The sequence below is a fragment of the Patella vulgata genome, chromosome 7 (genome assembly GCF_932274485.2).
Source record: "Patella vulgata chromosome 7, xgPatVulg1.2, whole genome shotgun sequence".
In the NCBI taxonomy this organism is placed as follows: domain Eukaryota; kingdom Metazoa; phylum Mollusca; class Gastropoda; family Patellidae; genus Patella; species Patella vulgata.
The window spans coordinates 38,278,644-38,292,401 of NC_065885.2; the positions used below are offsets into that span (position 1 = coordinate 38,278,644).

General features: G+C 33.5%; 1 protein-coding gene across 2 annotated transcripts; it reads right to left on the reverse strand.

The window, feature by feature from the left end:
• Nucleotides 1-3,763: 3,763 nt before the first annotated feature.
• On the reverse strand, nucleotides 3,764-9,008 carry LOC126828735 (protein LZIC). 2 transcript variants are annotated; one of them, XM_050558712.2, is made up of 6 exons: nucleotides 8,759-9,008; nucleotides 8,355-8,468; nucleotides 7,243-7,378; nucleotides 6,798-6,896; nucleotides 6,423-6,600; nucleotides 3,764-4,401 (listed from the first exon to the last, which is right to left on the reverse strand). In XM_050558712.2, the coding sequence occupies exons 2-6, from the start codon at nucleotides 8,453-8,455 to the stop codon at nucleotides 4,343-4,345; spliced, it is 573 nt and encodes a 190-aa protein (XP_050414669.1). In that variant the 5' UTR covers nucleotides 8,456-8,468; nucleotides 8,759-9,008; the 3' UTR covers nucleotides 3,764-4,342. The 2 variants fall into 2 exon arrangements, with proteins under 2 accessions (XP_050414669.1, XP_050414670.1); XM_050558713.2 differs by having other exon boundaries at nucleotides 8,869-9,003.
• Between the last annotated feature and the right edge of the window lie 4,750 nt (nucleotides 9,009-13,758).

The window sequence follows — 13,758 nt, forward strand, 5'->3', positions numbered from 1 at the left end:
CTATACATATCGTCATAATTTTATGAATACTATATCTGTTTGCATGCCAAGATGCCAGTTCGACATCAGAATCTGAGACATCATATAGCAATCTACGATTCCTTAAATCAAGAAACGAATTCGTCAAACTACTCGGCATCTGTTTCGAATCGTGTTTGTCGTATGCCCCCACGATGCCATTTTGATTTAAATTGTCCACTTTATTGTTCCATAATCCAATTCGTCGGCCTAGTCGCCGTATGGACTCCATGGCTAATTGCTTAAATAAGTTCGAATTTTTGAAAATGAATCCCAGACAACTAATGAAATCCTAAATTCATTGTAAGAATATAAATCACTCCAGATTATTATGATTTAAATATGTTTAGTTTCCTTCCGGTTGTCGTTGGAATGACGATTTATTTGAACAAAACGATTTCAAAATTTAACTCATTGCAGTTCTATTTAAAGACATCAATTCATGTTTAAAGACATCAATTCATAATGTCACTACACAATAGGATGTTGTCTAGGTAACTTAAAGTGGGGATAACATTAGAAAAGTAAATATGGTAAAAATTATAATTCTGTTCTAGACGTAAAATGCAAGACACATATTTTGTCTATCCCTGTACAATGGTATTGAACCATATAGGCCTAAAACGTTAGAATTTGGTCATTAAATAATTAGTAAGCACAATTTAAAGTTACGTATACTTCCATCTCACCTCTTTGATCCCCGAAATCACTTTTCACTGAAAATAAGCAAGTCAGTTATCAATAAGAATTCACCATTAAGTTAGCAGGTCATTCCAAAGATGTATGTGTAGCAGTAGAAATAAAAGGTGAACTTGTCGAGAACTGGGGACTTTAGCACTGTTAGGCTGGAGCCAACATTTATTCAGCGCTTAATTCAGAAACCTTTAAACCAAGATATGCCATTGAGGTCTATAAAGTACTTTACCAAACTACAGAGTGGTTATAAGAATTTCACATATCACACAAAATATGTGACACAAGATAAATAGTTATACCGCGTATACAAAGGTGTTTTAAAATAATAAAAATAATGTCACATATCTGGAAACGTTAAAGTAATATCCTTCAAAAAGCGTACAGCCGAGTAAAAAATACAAGTCTAGATAGCTGGTGTTAAGATTCTATCTTGTTGGTACGTCTTTACTTTGATTAGTCTGATAATAATCAATACAGTACAACTATACGTTGTTTTATGATTGATAATTAGTCGATCTATATATTGACCAAGCTTTTAACATTATCTTAGCTTTCAGTTTTATTGGAATTTCTGTATTACAGAAATTGGTGAGCATTACATTATCGGCTAATGACCCTTTTTTTGAATACTGGACAGCACGAATGATTGTACGAACAATACTGAATAATCTCGCTGTTCATTTTAAAACAACAATACAATTAACCATACTCCATGTGTTTATCTCAATTCTTCATTACGCCCATTAGTGTGATTTAGGAATCAAAATGGCGTCATCGTCAATTAAATTAAAGCTGAACTTCCAGTTTGACAACAACAGAAAAATATTACTGTGGTATTGAATGAGGCTTTACAACATAAAAATGGACTTTTTGATTCGGTGGGAGATAATGGTCATCTTGATGTGGCCGCATAGGTTCCTACTTGGCTATAACTGGAAAAGGTTATGCTAGGTGTACCAAACAAGTTAAATCTTAATCAAACAGCTTGCTGTCAGTAGCGGATGCAGGCTATTTGGATGGTTTAATGATGCTCGAGAGAATTGTGAAAATGGGGGTCGGGCTCAGTGGTTATATGGGTGTCAGTGGTGATTGGCGGCGCATATCTGGATCCGAATATAACATTCAATTCTACAATCACAACCTTACTAAACTACAACCAACAATAGGTTCCAATTTACACGTTGCATAGGAACAGAATGTTACGTGAAGTTTTTATGCTGTTAGTTCGGGGGTTGTATACAGCTGTTAGTTGAGGGGTCGGGGGTGGGGGGGGGTCCGTACCTGGATCCGCCACTGCCTGTGATATAGTAATTATGATTATATAATTTAGACATGACGTAGACAATGTAGATACACTAAAATAGCTGGACGTAATACATATATACATGTATGGAACGCGAACGACATCCGATTCAACACAATCTGATTAAAATACAGATCTATATTTCGTTTCGTTTTTTATACTTTCGATGGCCTCTACTACATGAAGATCTGACCGGTTGTAGTGCAAGGTCGCATCAGTGGTCATACGAGTTGCTTTTGGCCTATGACGTTAGACATTAGACGTCAGCGTTGATGTTTCTAGTGGGTTAACCACAGTTCCGTACCTCGCGCCAAAAACTCGCCGCAACAGGCCGTTTCATTGGCTAATTCCTCACATCATCCAGAACGCGGGTTATATAACAACTCTTCCAGATCATAGTGTAATTAAGACAAGTAATTTTGAACTACAGTATAAAAAACGAAACGAAATAGGATCTGTGTTTTAATCAGATTGCATTCGACACATACACCGGTTGTACAAATCACGTTTTTTTTTTATCCGGTTTCTTTTCTAAATAACGTTCATGCTGTACATAATGGACTGGACTGTTTTCTTTTTCTATATTTACACACTATCTCCTATTTCTGTTTGTTTCGTGGTGTCTTGAGTAATTATCTTAATGAAATCTGTATAAAAATCGAATTTAGTGCATTACAGTAACACAAGAACATTGCCAATTATTTACAATAAGGATCTTTATTTTAAATTTATCGAATTGTCCATGAATTAAATATAACCTTTTACTTATTGCCGCATGTAAAATCTTTTTTGCAGATCCTCTTGTACGTGACAAGGAGTATGACCGCTTGTAAAACCTCGTGAGTTTTCTCTGGGTCATCTGGTTTCCTCCAACAACTGGAGACCCCTACGCGCAAGCGAATTATTGAAATAAAATTGAACCATACCTTAGTTCCGAAATGACTTAGTTTTTCAAAGCGAAAAAAATGGTAAGAAAACAGTCATAAAATTTACGTTAGATTTACCATTAGAGGTTTTTATTATTGTTTCATTATTACAATCCTAATTAAATGGTTTCATTGAATGTTTGGATTGTACAGAGTAAATATATTTCGTTCCCTTTTGCTTGATAACGACAAGAGGACCATTGTTGAAACGTAGTTTTAATTGAAATAGAGTAATTGTTATCCATAAAACTGTTGTGTTTATTTTAATGTGTTCAATTATTAAATACCATTCAAATAGTATTTTAGATATTAATTAGGCTTTTGAATTAAATACCTTTCAGATGGTGTAAAGTTTAATTCTGTAGAATATATACTCTTTCCTAAAAAGAGTTCAAAAATAATCTTTATAAAAATATATCTTAAAAACTGTAGCCTCTACAGGGTTCACAGGGTTTCAGGAAAAGAGGTTATAACTCTGGTAGGAAAAGGTTTCGGAGCTGAATATCGATAGTTTTTATCATCTTATGAACCCAATGATTCACATAAAACAAATTGTACCCTCCTATATCTAGTTCACAAGTCAATTATTAATGGAGCTGCCAGTATATAACATACTCACATACACTGACCACCTCCTCAAAAATAACAACACATTATTATATTTTTTAAAATTTAATCAGAATATGTTCCATTAAAATGCCATTTTAAAAACTTAACTGTTACATCATAATTTTCTAATTTTAATACTCAGTACAAATTACAAAGCATGTTACTATATGATTTACAAAATATAGTATAACTTTATTATAATAATGGGTTGTTTTGTGGGTTTTTTTTAATGTATAACAATAGTAGACCTAAGTATACCACCCTTCTCTTCGAAGTCTCAAAGATGTTGTTAGATCTTACTGTAAATATAAATAAAATACAAATGAATCAGATTACAATGGTAGTTCATCACATCATACATTACATAAATAAAAGATATCTACAAATAGTAAAATTATTGAATTTTGTTTTAACATCTCTAGTTTCTGTTATTTCACAACACTTAAAAACAAATAGAAGATAAAATGGGTCATGCAAAATCAATAAATTACATTTTATACAAAAACAACCATCCTTAATAATAACAGGCCAGTTACATCCATTTAATTATATATATGTACAGTGACACTAACTACACCCTAATTCATGGTATACCAATAAATATAGGTATTAACAAATATTTATTACATGTAAAGAGTAATATATAAAATTAAACAAATTGATGTCCATTAAAAAAATTTATACTTGGAATGGATATTAAAGAATCCCATGAAAATATGAGTATTTTTAGCTGGATATAAAGAAAATGTTTTATTTGGTGGAAGCTGTTTTTTTTATTACTGGTAGTTTATTATTTGGCTGCCTCTTCCACTTGTGAACCTGCTACAGCTAAAACTTTATCACCAGATGCTGAATATAAATACACAAAAAATATTTATTTTAAAAAGAATATTAAATCTGAAAGCCAGATCACATATAAAAAAAAAATTCACAAGTAAAAAGAAAAACATCCACTTTGTAAAAAGAAGGCCATAACTGTGGAAGTCATCATTGAAAATTGATAGACATTTCCCTTTGAATGAGTTAAACAACTATACAAATTTCAGAACACAAGGTTGCCAGGCAATGAAACATACACCAACCAGCAACTGAGTTTTCCCAGAAGTTATGAGCTTAACAAGGTATACAAATTTCAGAAAGATTGGATAATAATTGCAGCTTCTAAGGTGCTAACAAGATTAAGTAACAAAGGAGAATAACTCTGGAAGTTATTATCAAAAATTGTTGCAAATCAATAGGTTTCAATGAGATAGATAACCCATGTCAATTTCAAAGATAGGTTGCCAGGCAATGAAACATATGCCAACAACAGCTAATTAAATAGTCTGAGCAGTTGACAAGGGTTGTCACATAATAATTTATAATTTTGTACGTAATGGGAGCATTTACAAGACAATGATATAAATTTCATACAAATCGAATGATAACTTTTGTTAGTTGAGTGTTCACAAGGTTCAACCAGGTTCAACCAGGTGAAACATTAACTGTAGATGTTATTAACACAAATTGCTCAAATTCAAGAGGATTCCTGTATTACTAATCTAAATAATGCATATAATAAATCTAATACAGATCGAACAAAATGAAACACGGGCCATAACTCTAGAACATATTGACAGAAATTGTTGAAATTCAATAGGCTTCATCGTTCTAATGATCTAAATAATGCATATAAATTTCATACAGATAGAATGATAACTTTAGTCGATAGTGCATTCTTGCCGTTCAATAAGTGAAACAAGGGCCATAACTCTAGAAGTTATCAATGGAAATTACTGACATTTAATTGGCTTATTAAATAATGCATGTAAAATTAATATAGATCGGACGATAGTTTTTGTCATTAGAGAGTTCACAGGGTGCAACAAAGTGAAACAAGGGCCATAACTCTAGAAATTATTGACAGAAATTGTTGAAATTCATTAGGCTTCTTTGTTTGACCAATTTAAATAATGCATATAAATTTAATACAAATCGGATGATAACTTTATTCGTTAGAGTGTTCACAAGGTCCTACAAAGTGAAACAAGGACCATAACTCTAGAAGTAATAAATCTCAAAATGATCTGATAATTGTGGATGAGAGACCGACGAACGGATGGATGGGCAGACAGACGGGCGAAGGCGACAGCAATATACAACCACATTTCGATGTAGGCATATGAAAAGCCAACACTGAGGCTGGTGTCCCATCTTCAATCCCAAAATAAATAGATGACACCTCTTAACTGCTTTGCAGAAATTACTCATCAACACTAAGTTTGAACATTCTAGCACAATTCGAGTTATTGTCTTCTAAAAGGTGTGATGGATAGAAGGACAGCTGCTTACGGTAGCTTAATCAGAATATGTCCATCGCCGAACTCAGTTAAGACACTCACCTAATAAACATCTACACCAAGTTAAAACATACTTCCTCATTTAAAAGCAAGCAGAGTTATTGTGTGCCGAAGTCGTGGCCAATGAAATTGCTTATCTCTGCTTAGCCAAGGCAGAAAATGCTCACCATCGAACTCAGTTAAGGGTCAAGCATACCACAAGTTTGAATATTCTACTTCAATAAGAAGCCGAGTTATTATGTCCCAAAAAGTGTGACAGACAGACGAACCCAGGGCAGGGGACCAAAAACATATGGATTATTGCAGCTTTTATTGTGCTAACAAGAAATGTAAACAATGTACATGTACCATAATTTGAAAAACGGTATTGATCGATTACTAGTGTAAGTATCACAGAAATGTATTTTCATATCACACTGTTCTAATAAGATGGTCTTTCTTCAGTGAACGTATGCATCCTTATCTATCAGAAAACCTGCTTCATTGAGTGCTACTTAGTATTTATATATAAATATATATAACATTACTAACCTAAAGTTGATGAAACTTTTTCAAATTGTTTTAAACTAGCCGATGAATTGGTCTGTAGGAAGGCTTCTTCTTCAGGTGTTAATGTTTCGCCCAATTTCTTTAAAGCTGTCAAAATTTCTACTGTTTGTTCTGTGGCCAAGTCTTTTGACATTTTACCAATCTTGGAATCACGATTTATCTGTAGAATAAAAGCATTACCCAAAGTTTAAATTACATATAGCATAGTTTATAGGTGTTGGATCTAAAATCATATTAAAATCAAACTTTATTTGGAGTTCTTGCTGATTTTCCAATATTATAAAAGGGAGATAATCACATTTTTGGCATAAAAGTAAGCCAGTTACTTTTTTCTTTCCAAGAATAAAATAAACTTACATCTGCCAAACGCTGTCTTAACTGTCCTGGTTGTTTTTTGGCAAATAATTTGATGACTTCTGGTGTTTTGAATGCCTGACTTATTGCTGCTTGTATTGCCTGTAATAAGTATTAAAGTTTGTATATCTGTGGATGCCTACATTATTTTATCCTGTGTTGTTTCGAGTTTAAATATACTAACTACCACAGAAGAGTTTCTAATATAAGAAGATGGTTCAATTAACAATGAACAAGTTGAAGCTATAATCTTCTAATAAAATGGAATACCATTAATCATAAAGGACAATCAAATTCAAGCTGTATCAACAAGTATCGGTAAATGTGTCATGATTTATTGATATAATCTATTCATAGTTTTTAGTCCAAAAATATTATTTGTAATAGTCCTATTAACATTTATTCCGCTATTCAGAGTAGATCTTATGCATAACTTTATAAGACTTACTAATTGCATTCCATTTAAAGAACTGACTAAACTTAAATTTCCTTCTAGCATTTTATCTAGTGATTCCTTAAACTCTTTCAGCTGTTCAATTGTTTCATTTCTAGTTTCTTCATATTCTTCTTCATCTAAATCATCTCTTAAAGATACAAAAATATTCATTTTTATACACCCACAATGGTGGTCAACCGTAACAAAAATCTTAAGCTTGTGTGAGAATGCTGATTATTTGGATACTGCATTTTTATATGCATTCCAAATTTAATTGGGTCACTGTTGCCTAAGTAAACTCTACTAGTCTGTGCCGGGTGTTGTTCAAGTAGCAGGCTATGCTTACTCCTTCCAGAACACACAATGCCACTTGTCCAGGGCGCACAACAGGGGGAGATGGGGGATGCAGTACACCCCCCTTCCCCCCACCCGTGCTTAGTCTAGATAGGTAAATGGGCCAATTTGTTTGCCGGATAGGTTGGGTTTTTTTGGGGGGAAAATGGGCTGATTTTCCGGAATCTTTAACACATTCAATCAAACCAAAATAAGGCCTACAATTCAATATTCAACTGAGTTGTTTAAAAATTACATAATGCTATACTTACTAACTACTTTTCAACCTAACTGGGGCTAATAATTGATTTTCTATTGCTGAGTGGGCCGATTTTTTTTATGGCGCATCCCCCCTGGGGAAAATAATTGTTTGTTACTGTGCTCATCTATGAGAGATGAACATTGTCCTCTTGATTGAGGTGGACATATAGCAAACAGTTTTATACTGAACATCCAGTTCAATCATTTTAGTACTTGGTGCATTATATTATTTCTGTTTTTTCTATGTTTAGTTAGATGGTTGTATTCTAGTTCTATGGCCCATGGCACTGCCAATTACTTTAATTGTTGAATGTATTTCGAATGGCATTTTGCACCAAATCTATAGTTTGGCCCTAAACTATTTCAGTCCCGGCCTGACAATCGATTTCTTAGGAGTCTACACGCTACATAGGAACGCATAGAATGTTTTCGAACTTGTATGAAACTATAGGGCTACCGATCCAAATGATAAGTGCTAACCGATAAGTTCTAACTAGTTAGCATCAAGCCTAAACTAAAAATGAACCTACTTGCATTCTTCTAAATCAGTTAACTGTTGTACTAATCTGTCCAGTTGTTCTTCTAAATTTTGTTTTAATTTACTGGTTTCTTGTTGTCCACGGGAGGCCATTGCTTTACATTACCTGCAAACAAAGAACATTAAAATCGATAAATTAAAAAAATGAATTTTTTTAAAATGAGATCAGTAACAAAATCAATGTCATCAATGTGATGGAGTCATCAATGCGATGGAAACAGCAGGAAGTGTCAGTGCAAGGAAAATAAATGATCCTTATGGGTTTTTTTTATAATTCAATTTTCCAGAATCGTATAAATTATCTAAATGGAACATCTGATTATATACCGTATATTATCTGAACACAAAGAACTAATATTAAAGCCAAAGGCATTACTAAAAAATCATACAAGACACCTCGTGTGCAGCCTACTGTTTCTACTTTCAATTTGTCGTCAATTGTTCCTGAAAACTGAAAGTCTACATATATTTATTCGGAAACGTGAGTATAAAGTCGTCAAAATTACAGATGAAATCTCCCACAGTTTGTACAGACTTATGCTTCAGTATATGCAAAGAATTTACACATCAAAAACAACTTCAAGTTTGGCTTAGTTGGCTAGACTGTAATGTACTGCAACTACCCCTAAGTACCACTAGGATTTCTAGTCAATAAACTCAGTCGATGGTTGGTTAAAATTTGGGAATAGTTTGTTTGACTTAGATTTTAGATAAAAGAAAACGCACTAACTCAAATATCATTACATCGTATTTGTCTATTTTGTTTATTTTCCCCCAAGTTCAAATCTGACAGTTGATATCAAAACTTTATTGAGATTTTTCTTCAATAGCCATCCCCTTTACAACCTGTTGACCTCTCTTTGCGAGAAAGGTCATCGACTACCGCGTCTATAATATCGTTGATTGATCAAAAGTCTAGGGCGGTTTATCTTAATTTTCAAGAATGCACTGTACGGCATTAAAACGAAAAACGAAAATGTTAAAACATGAAATAATTAAATGAAATAGTGTTTAGCGATCTATTTTTATACACGGATAATGAAGACGGGCATACAACAGCACAATGTGCTGTGAGGGAAATTTGGCCCGGACAGCGGGGCTAGAGGCAATTCTAATTTGGATTTCGAACACGCCAGCGTCGAATGTGTACACGTCGCGGGGCTTCGCCTTTTCGTCCTCAAACGACTAGACGCTGTTCCTTCCGAGGCCCTTCTTTAAAACAATAAAGAGAACTGAAATGCTACGGTATTATTTATTGACATGCAATAGGGAAAGGGGCATATGGAGTCAACAGAAATTCGATATGCCTACGGTATCTAACCTACTTCAATAACTTCATGCAAACCTTAAAGTAGAAAAGAAAAATTGTTTAGCAATGGGCCAGAATGATTAACAGGCCCTATATCTGATTGGGAAATATATCGACAAAACCTATGGAGAAAATAAGAAGTAATGTCCAGCGTATAGCGAGCCAAAACATTAGCCCATTAACGGCTATATAAATGTTACACTGTATATAACAGTATGATAATTATAACAAGACAAACAGTATTGCATCGGAAACTCCCTCGAGGACAGCATACAATATACAAAATATTGAATAAAAGTGCAAAAATTTGGACGGGTACAAAAATATGGACGGACATAAATTCAGAGCACTCATATAAATAGACAGTATAAAACCTGCATACATGATGCATATATTATTATATGAAAATACGAAACAAAACGTACAAAGTATAAAATCACATAACCCGACAGTATAAAACCCACATACAGGGTACATAATATATCAAAATACAAAACAAAGCATGCGCATAATATATAAAAGATAATAAAATATCATGCATATTTAACAGTTCAGATGTCTCTCCGCAAAAAAAGAGAAGTAGACAAAGGCTGCGACACTGTGGCTATAGTACTCGGTGGGTCGAATAGATTTTCAAATGAAAAGGTTGGACCAGTATTGTCAAGGGTTGGATATATATATATTGTTTTCTTAAATCTTCATATTTTTGGCATTCCATAAGAATAAGAAAATGTTGTTCAGATTCAGTTTTGTTTGCATTGCATTTTTTACAGAGGCGATCCTGGGGTGGTATCTTAAGATATCTACCTCTTTCAATGACAAGCTGGCGAGTACTTAATCGTTGGGTAGACATCGCAATTTTGAACTTCTTCTTATTAACAACCTCTAGATATTTTGGAGTGTTTTTTAATTTCTTTTTGAATAATCCGAAGGTTCTGAGTTTATGGTTCGGTCCGCAAGGAAATCGTTAAACTTACTTTCTATTGAAATTGTTGTTGGAGAAATGTCATATTTTTAAAAGATATTTTGGATAGCCGCATACCAGAAGAGTTTTGGATTCGATTGGGAAATTTGTATGTCTTCCTGGTATGCAGAATTCAGTAATGAGTTACTTAAGGTATTGCTATTTTCGTTTAGTCTTTGATAGTACATAGCCATTCTTTGAAATATATCGATATTAACAGGGAAAATTACTAATTCGGCCAAGCAGCCTATATTTGATGCTTTTAATGGCTGTGTTAGGATAGATTTACATATTTTAATGGTCATTTTATTCGTATTTATTTTATCCCAATTTTCTATCTCAAAGTTCTTACTGAACACTAGATTATCTCCCCAAACCTCTGAACCATATAAAGCTATTTGTTTCACGACTAATTCATAAAGTTTTATCAGAACATGTGTTGGAAGGCGATTAGATGTACAGACTTTATGCTTAAAGCTATATATAAACCAGACTCTCCTAGCCTTCTTTTCCAAGTTCACAATATCTGATTTAAAAGATCCGTTATCATTAATTATGAAAATGCCTAGGTAAAGATAAGATTTGACAATATCTAAATTGACGTGGCCAAAGACAAATATTTTTGTTGTTTTCTTCTTATTGTTTTTAAAGATCATAACTTTGCTTTTATCTTTATTGAGGTCCAGTTTTTGTTGTTTTCTTCTTATTGTTTTTAAAGATCATAATTTTGCTTTTATCTTTATTGAGGTCCAGTTTCCAGTCATCACAGAAACGTTTTAAATTATCAAGATTGTTCTGTAATCCTATTTCGGTAGCTGACATCAGAACAAGATCGTCAGCAAAGAGCAGATGGGATAGACCAATAGTATTTAATATAGGATAATTATCGCTGTCTGTAGAATTAGTTTAGATCATTGATATAAATATTAAAAAATGTAGGACTTAAAACACAGCCCTGCTTAGCTCCAATGGTAGAATCGATGTTATTCGAAATGGAGTTGTTGTGTTTCACCACATAAGATGTATTTTATACATATATATATATATATATAGATTTAATCAATTCAAATATTCTTCCATCAATGTCATGTTTCAGTAATAGACCTTTGCGCCAAACTGAATCAAATACTTTTGAGAAATTGACAAAGCATAAAAATTGGGGTTTCTTGAGTTTCTTGTATTTGTTGATTAGAGTCTTAAGGATGAAAATATTATCCACCGTCCTACGGCGCGCTCGGAATCCGCTCTGTGCTTGGTCAAACAGGTTATTAGATGCAATCTTGATATACGTTATTTATAATAGATAAAAAGCATTTGCTCAAGCCGCTTGCTAGCACAATTCCCTGATAGTCACAAGCGTCCTCTATTCTCCCCTTATTATGTATTGGGACTATGAACGATTCGTGCCTCTGTTCGGGAAAGCTCCAAGATTCAAGAAAAAAATTGAAAAATTGTACATCAGTCATGTACTCACATGATGCAAGAAGCATCCCATTTAGTATTAGATCGGGCCCACAAGACTTATTCCTCCTTAGTCCCGCAAAAGCTTTTCGGACTTTAATTGCAGTCATCTTTGAGTTTAGTTCCTTATTAGTTTTGTTTGATTCTAGGAGTAAATTGATAGAATCATCTGTTTCGTCACATTGTTTGTTAGATAGAGTTTTAAAGTGTCTTTCCCAACCATCAATGGATATGCCCTCATTCTTGTCATCCCCGGGTTTTCTTTAATTAACGAGTTTATTATAGTTTCCAGTATTCTTTCTGGTTTTGACTCGGAATTTTATCAATTTTTTTTAAAAATACTATTTTTGGCTTGGCGACTTTTAAATTTGGTAATCCTCTTGTACAGTTTTTTCCTACTATAATAATATTCGTCCAACCGAGGTTAACCCGAAAGTGAATAAACCTATTTCTCCCAAAAAGCAAGATTATATAATAGGGAAAAAGAAGTTGGTTAAAAAGTTTGTTTGGCAGAAAAACTCGGATCAAGATTTTTTGATTGAGCTACATTAACCAAACTCCTATACATCTATTAACCAATTCATAGTGACCGATCTAAAACCAAATCAAGATGACATACAGCTGGCAACCTCCAATATCAATAATATTCTCATTAATGGGGCCTGTGTTAAATTAGTAACCATAAAGAAATGACGAAAGAAAAATAAATGGTTTGACCGTGATTGCGAACGATTAAGACATGATATGGCGACGGCACAAATTAAACTAAATGATAACCCAACTGACAATATATTAAGAAAGATTTACTAGTTTTAATTTTGCACGATACAAAACAGTGGTCAGACAAATATGTCAGTGGTGATACCTGCATACGTGAAATTTGGTCGAAGTTCGATACGCCAGTTAGAATGTAATCAACCGCACTACACCTGTTGTAGATTATGCAAGTATATGTTCCAAGTAAATCTCCTACGCACCTACCATTTAAAATACACGTGTTAGTACTACTGCATAAATTATATGTCTACCCATAGATTAGTTTTTTGTCATTGTTATTTCTAATTTTGAGAAAATTGACGTTGGAGTTTTTGTTGATTATGTTTGGGTATGGTAGATTCAGGTTAGATTAATTACTGTCAGAAAACACAGTGTCTTCAAGATTATATCTACAGGCATTGAAATCCTCCCCAAGAAGGGTATCACCAAGAACTTTTGAGATATCTTGCTCAAGAATGTCAAATGGGCTATAATTTTCACTCAGCCATATTTTGGAATTTGGGGGAGAAATGTACACAGTTGCTATGTAAAGATCCTTTGGTAAATTTGCAATATCTTTTGGTATTAATTCAGATAATGTCCCCATCTTTTTGGTCTAGTAATTGGATTTTGTTTTTAAGATAGGTTTTAACAAAAATAGAACAGCCCCCCCCACCCCTTTGAAACTGTTGACCCTATACCTGCCGTTTTCCTACTAAAGGTTAGACCTGAATATCCTTTAAAAGCACTATCGAAAACTCCAACATCAGTTTGTTCAAAGTTGGTCCATGTTTCTACAAAACATACTATGTCTAAAATTTTATCATTTGAAATAGATCATTGTGCGTTTTGCCATTATTTATCTTCGACACGAGGCCATTGATGTTCCAGAACCCTACACTTAAC

Excerpts from the sequence above, each read along its gene's own strand:
- LOC126828735 (XM_050558712.2), bottom strand. The coding sequence starts at position 8,455 with ATGGCCTCCCGTGGACAACAAGAAACCAGTAAATTAAAACAAAATTTA. Across the intron at positions 7,379-8,354 it reads ACTGATTTAGAAGAATGCAA|AGATGATTTAGATGAAGAAG; the intron begins GTAGGTTCATTT and ends TGTATCTTTAAG. Across the intron at positions 4,402-6,422 it reads AAAAGTTTCATCAACTTTAG|CATCTGGTGATAAAGTTTTA; the intron begins GTTAGTAATGTT and ends ATTTATATTCAG.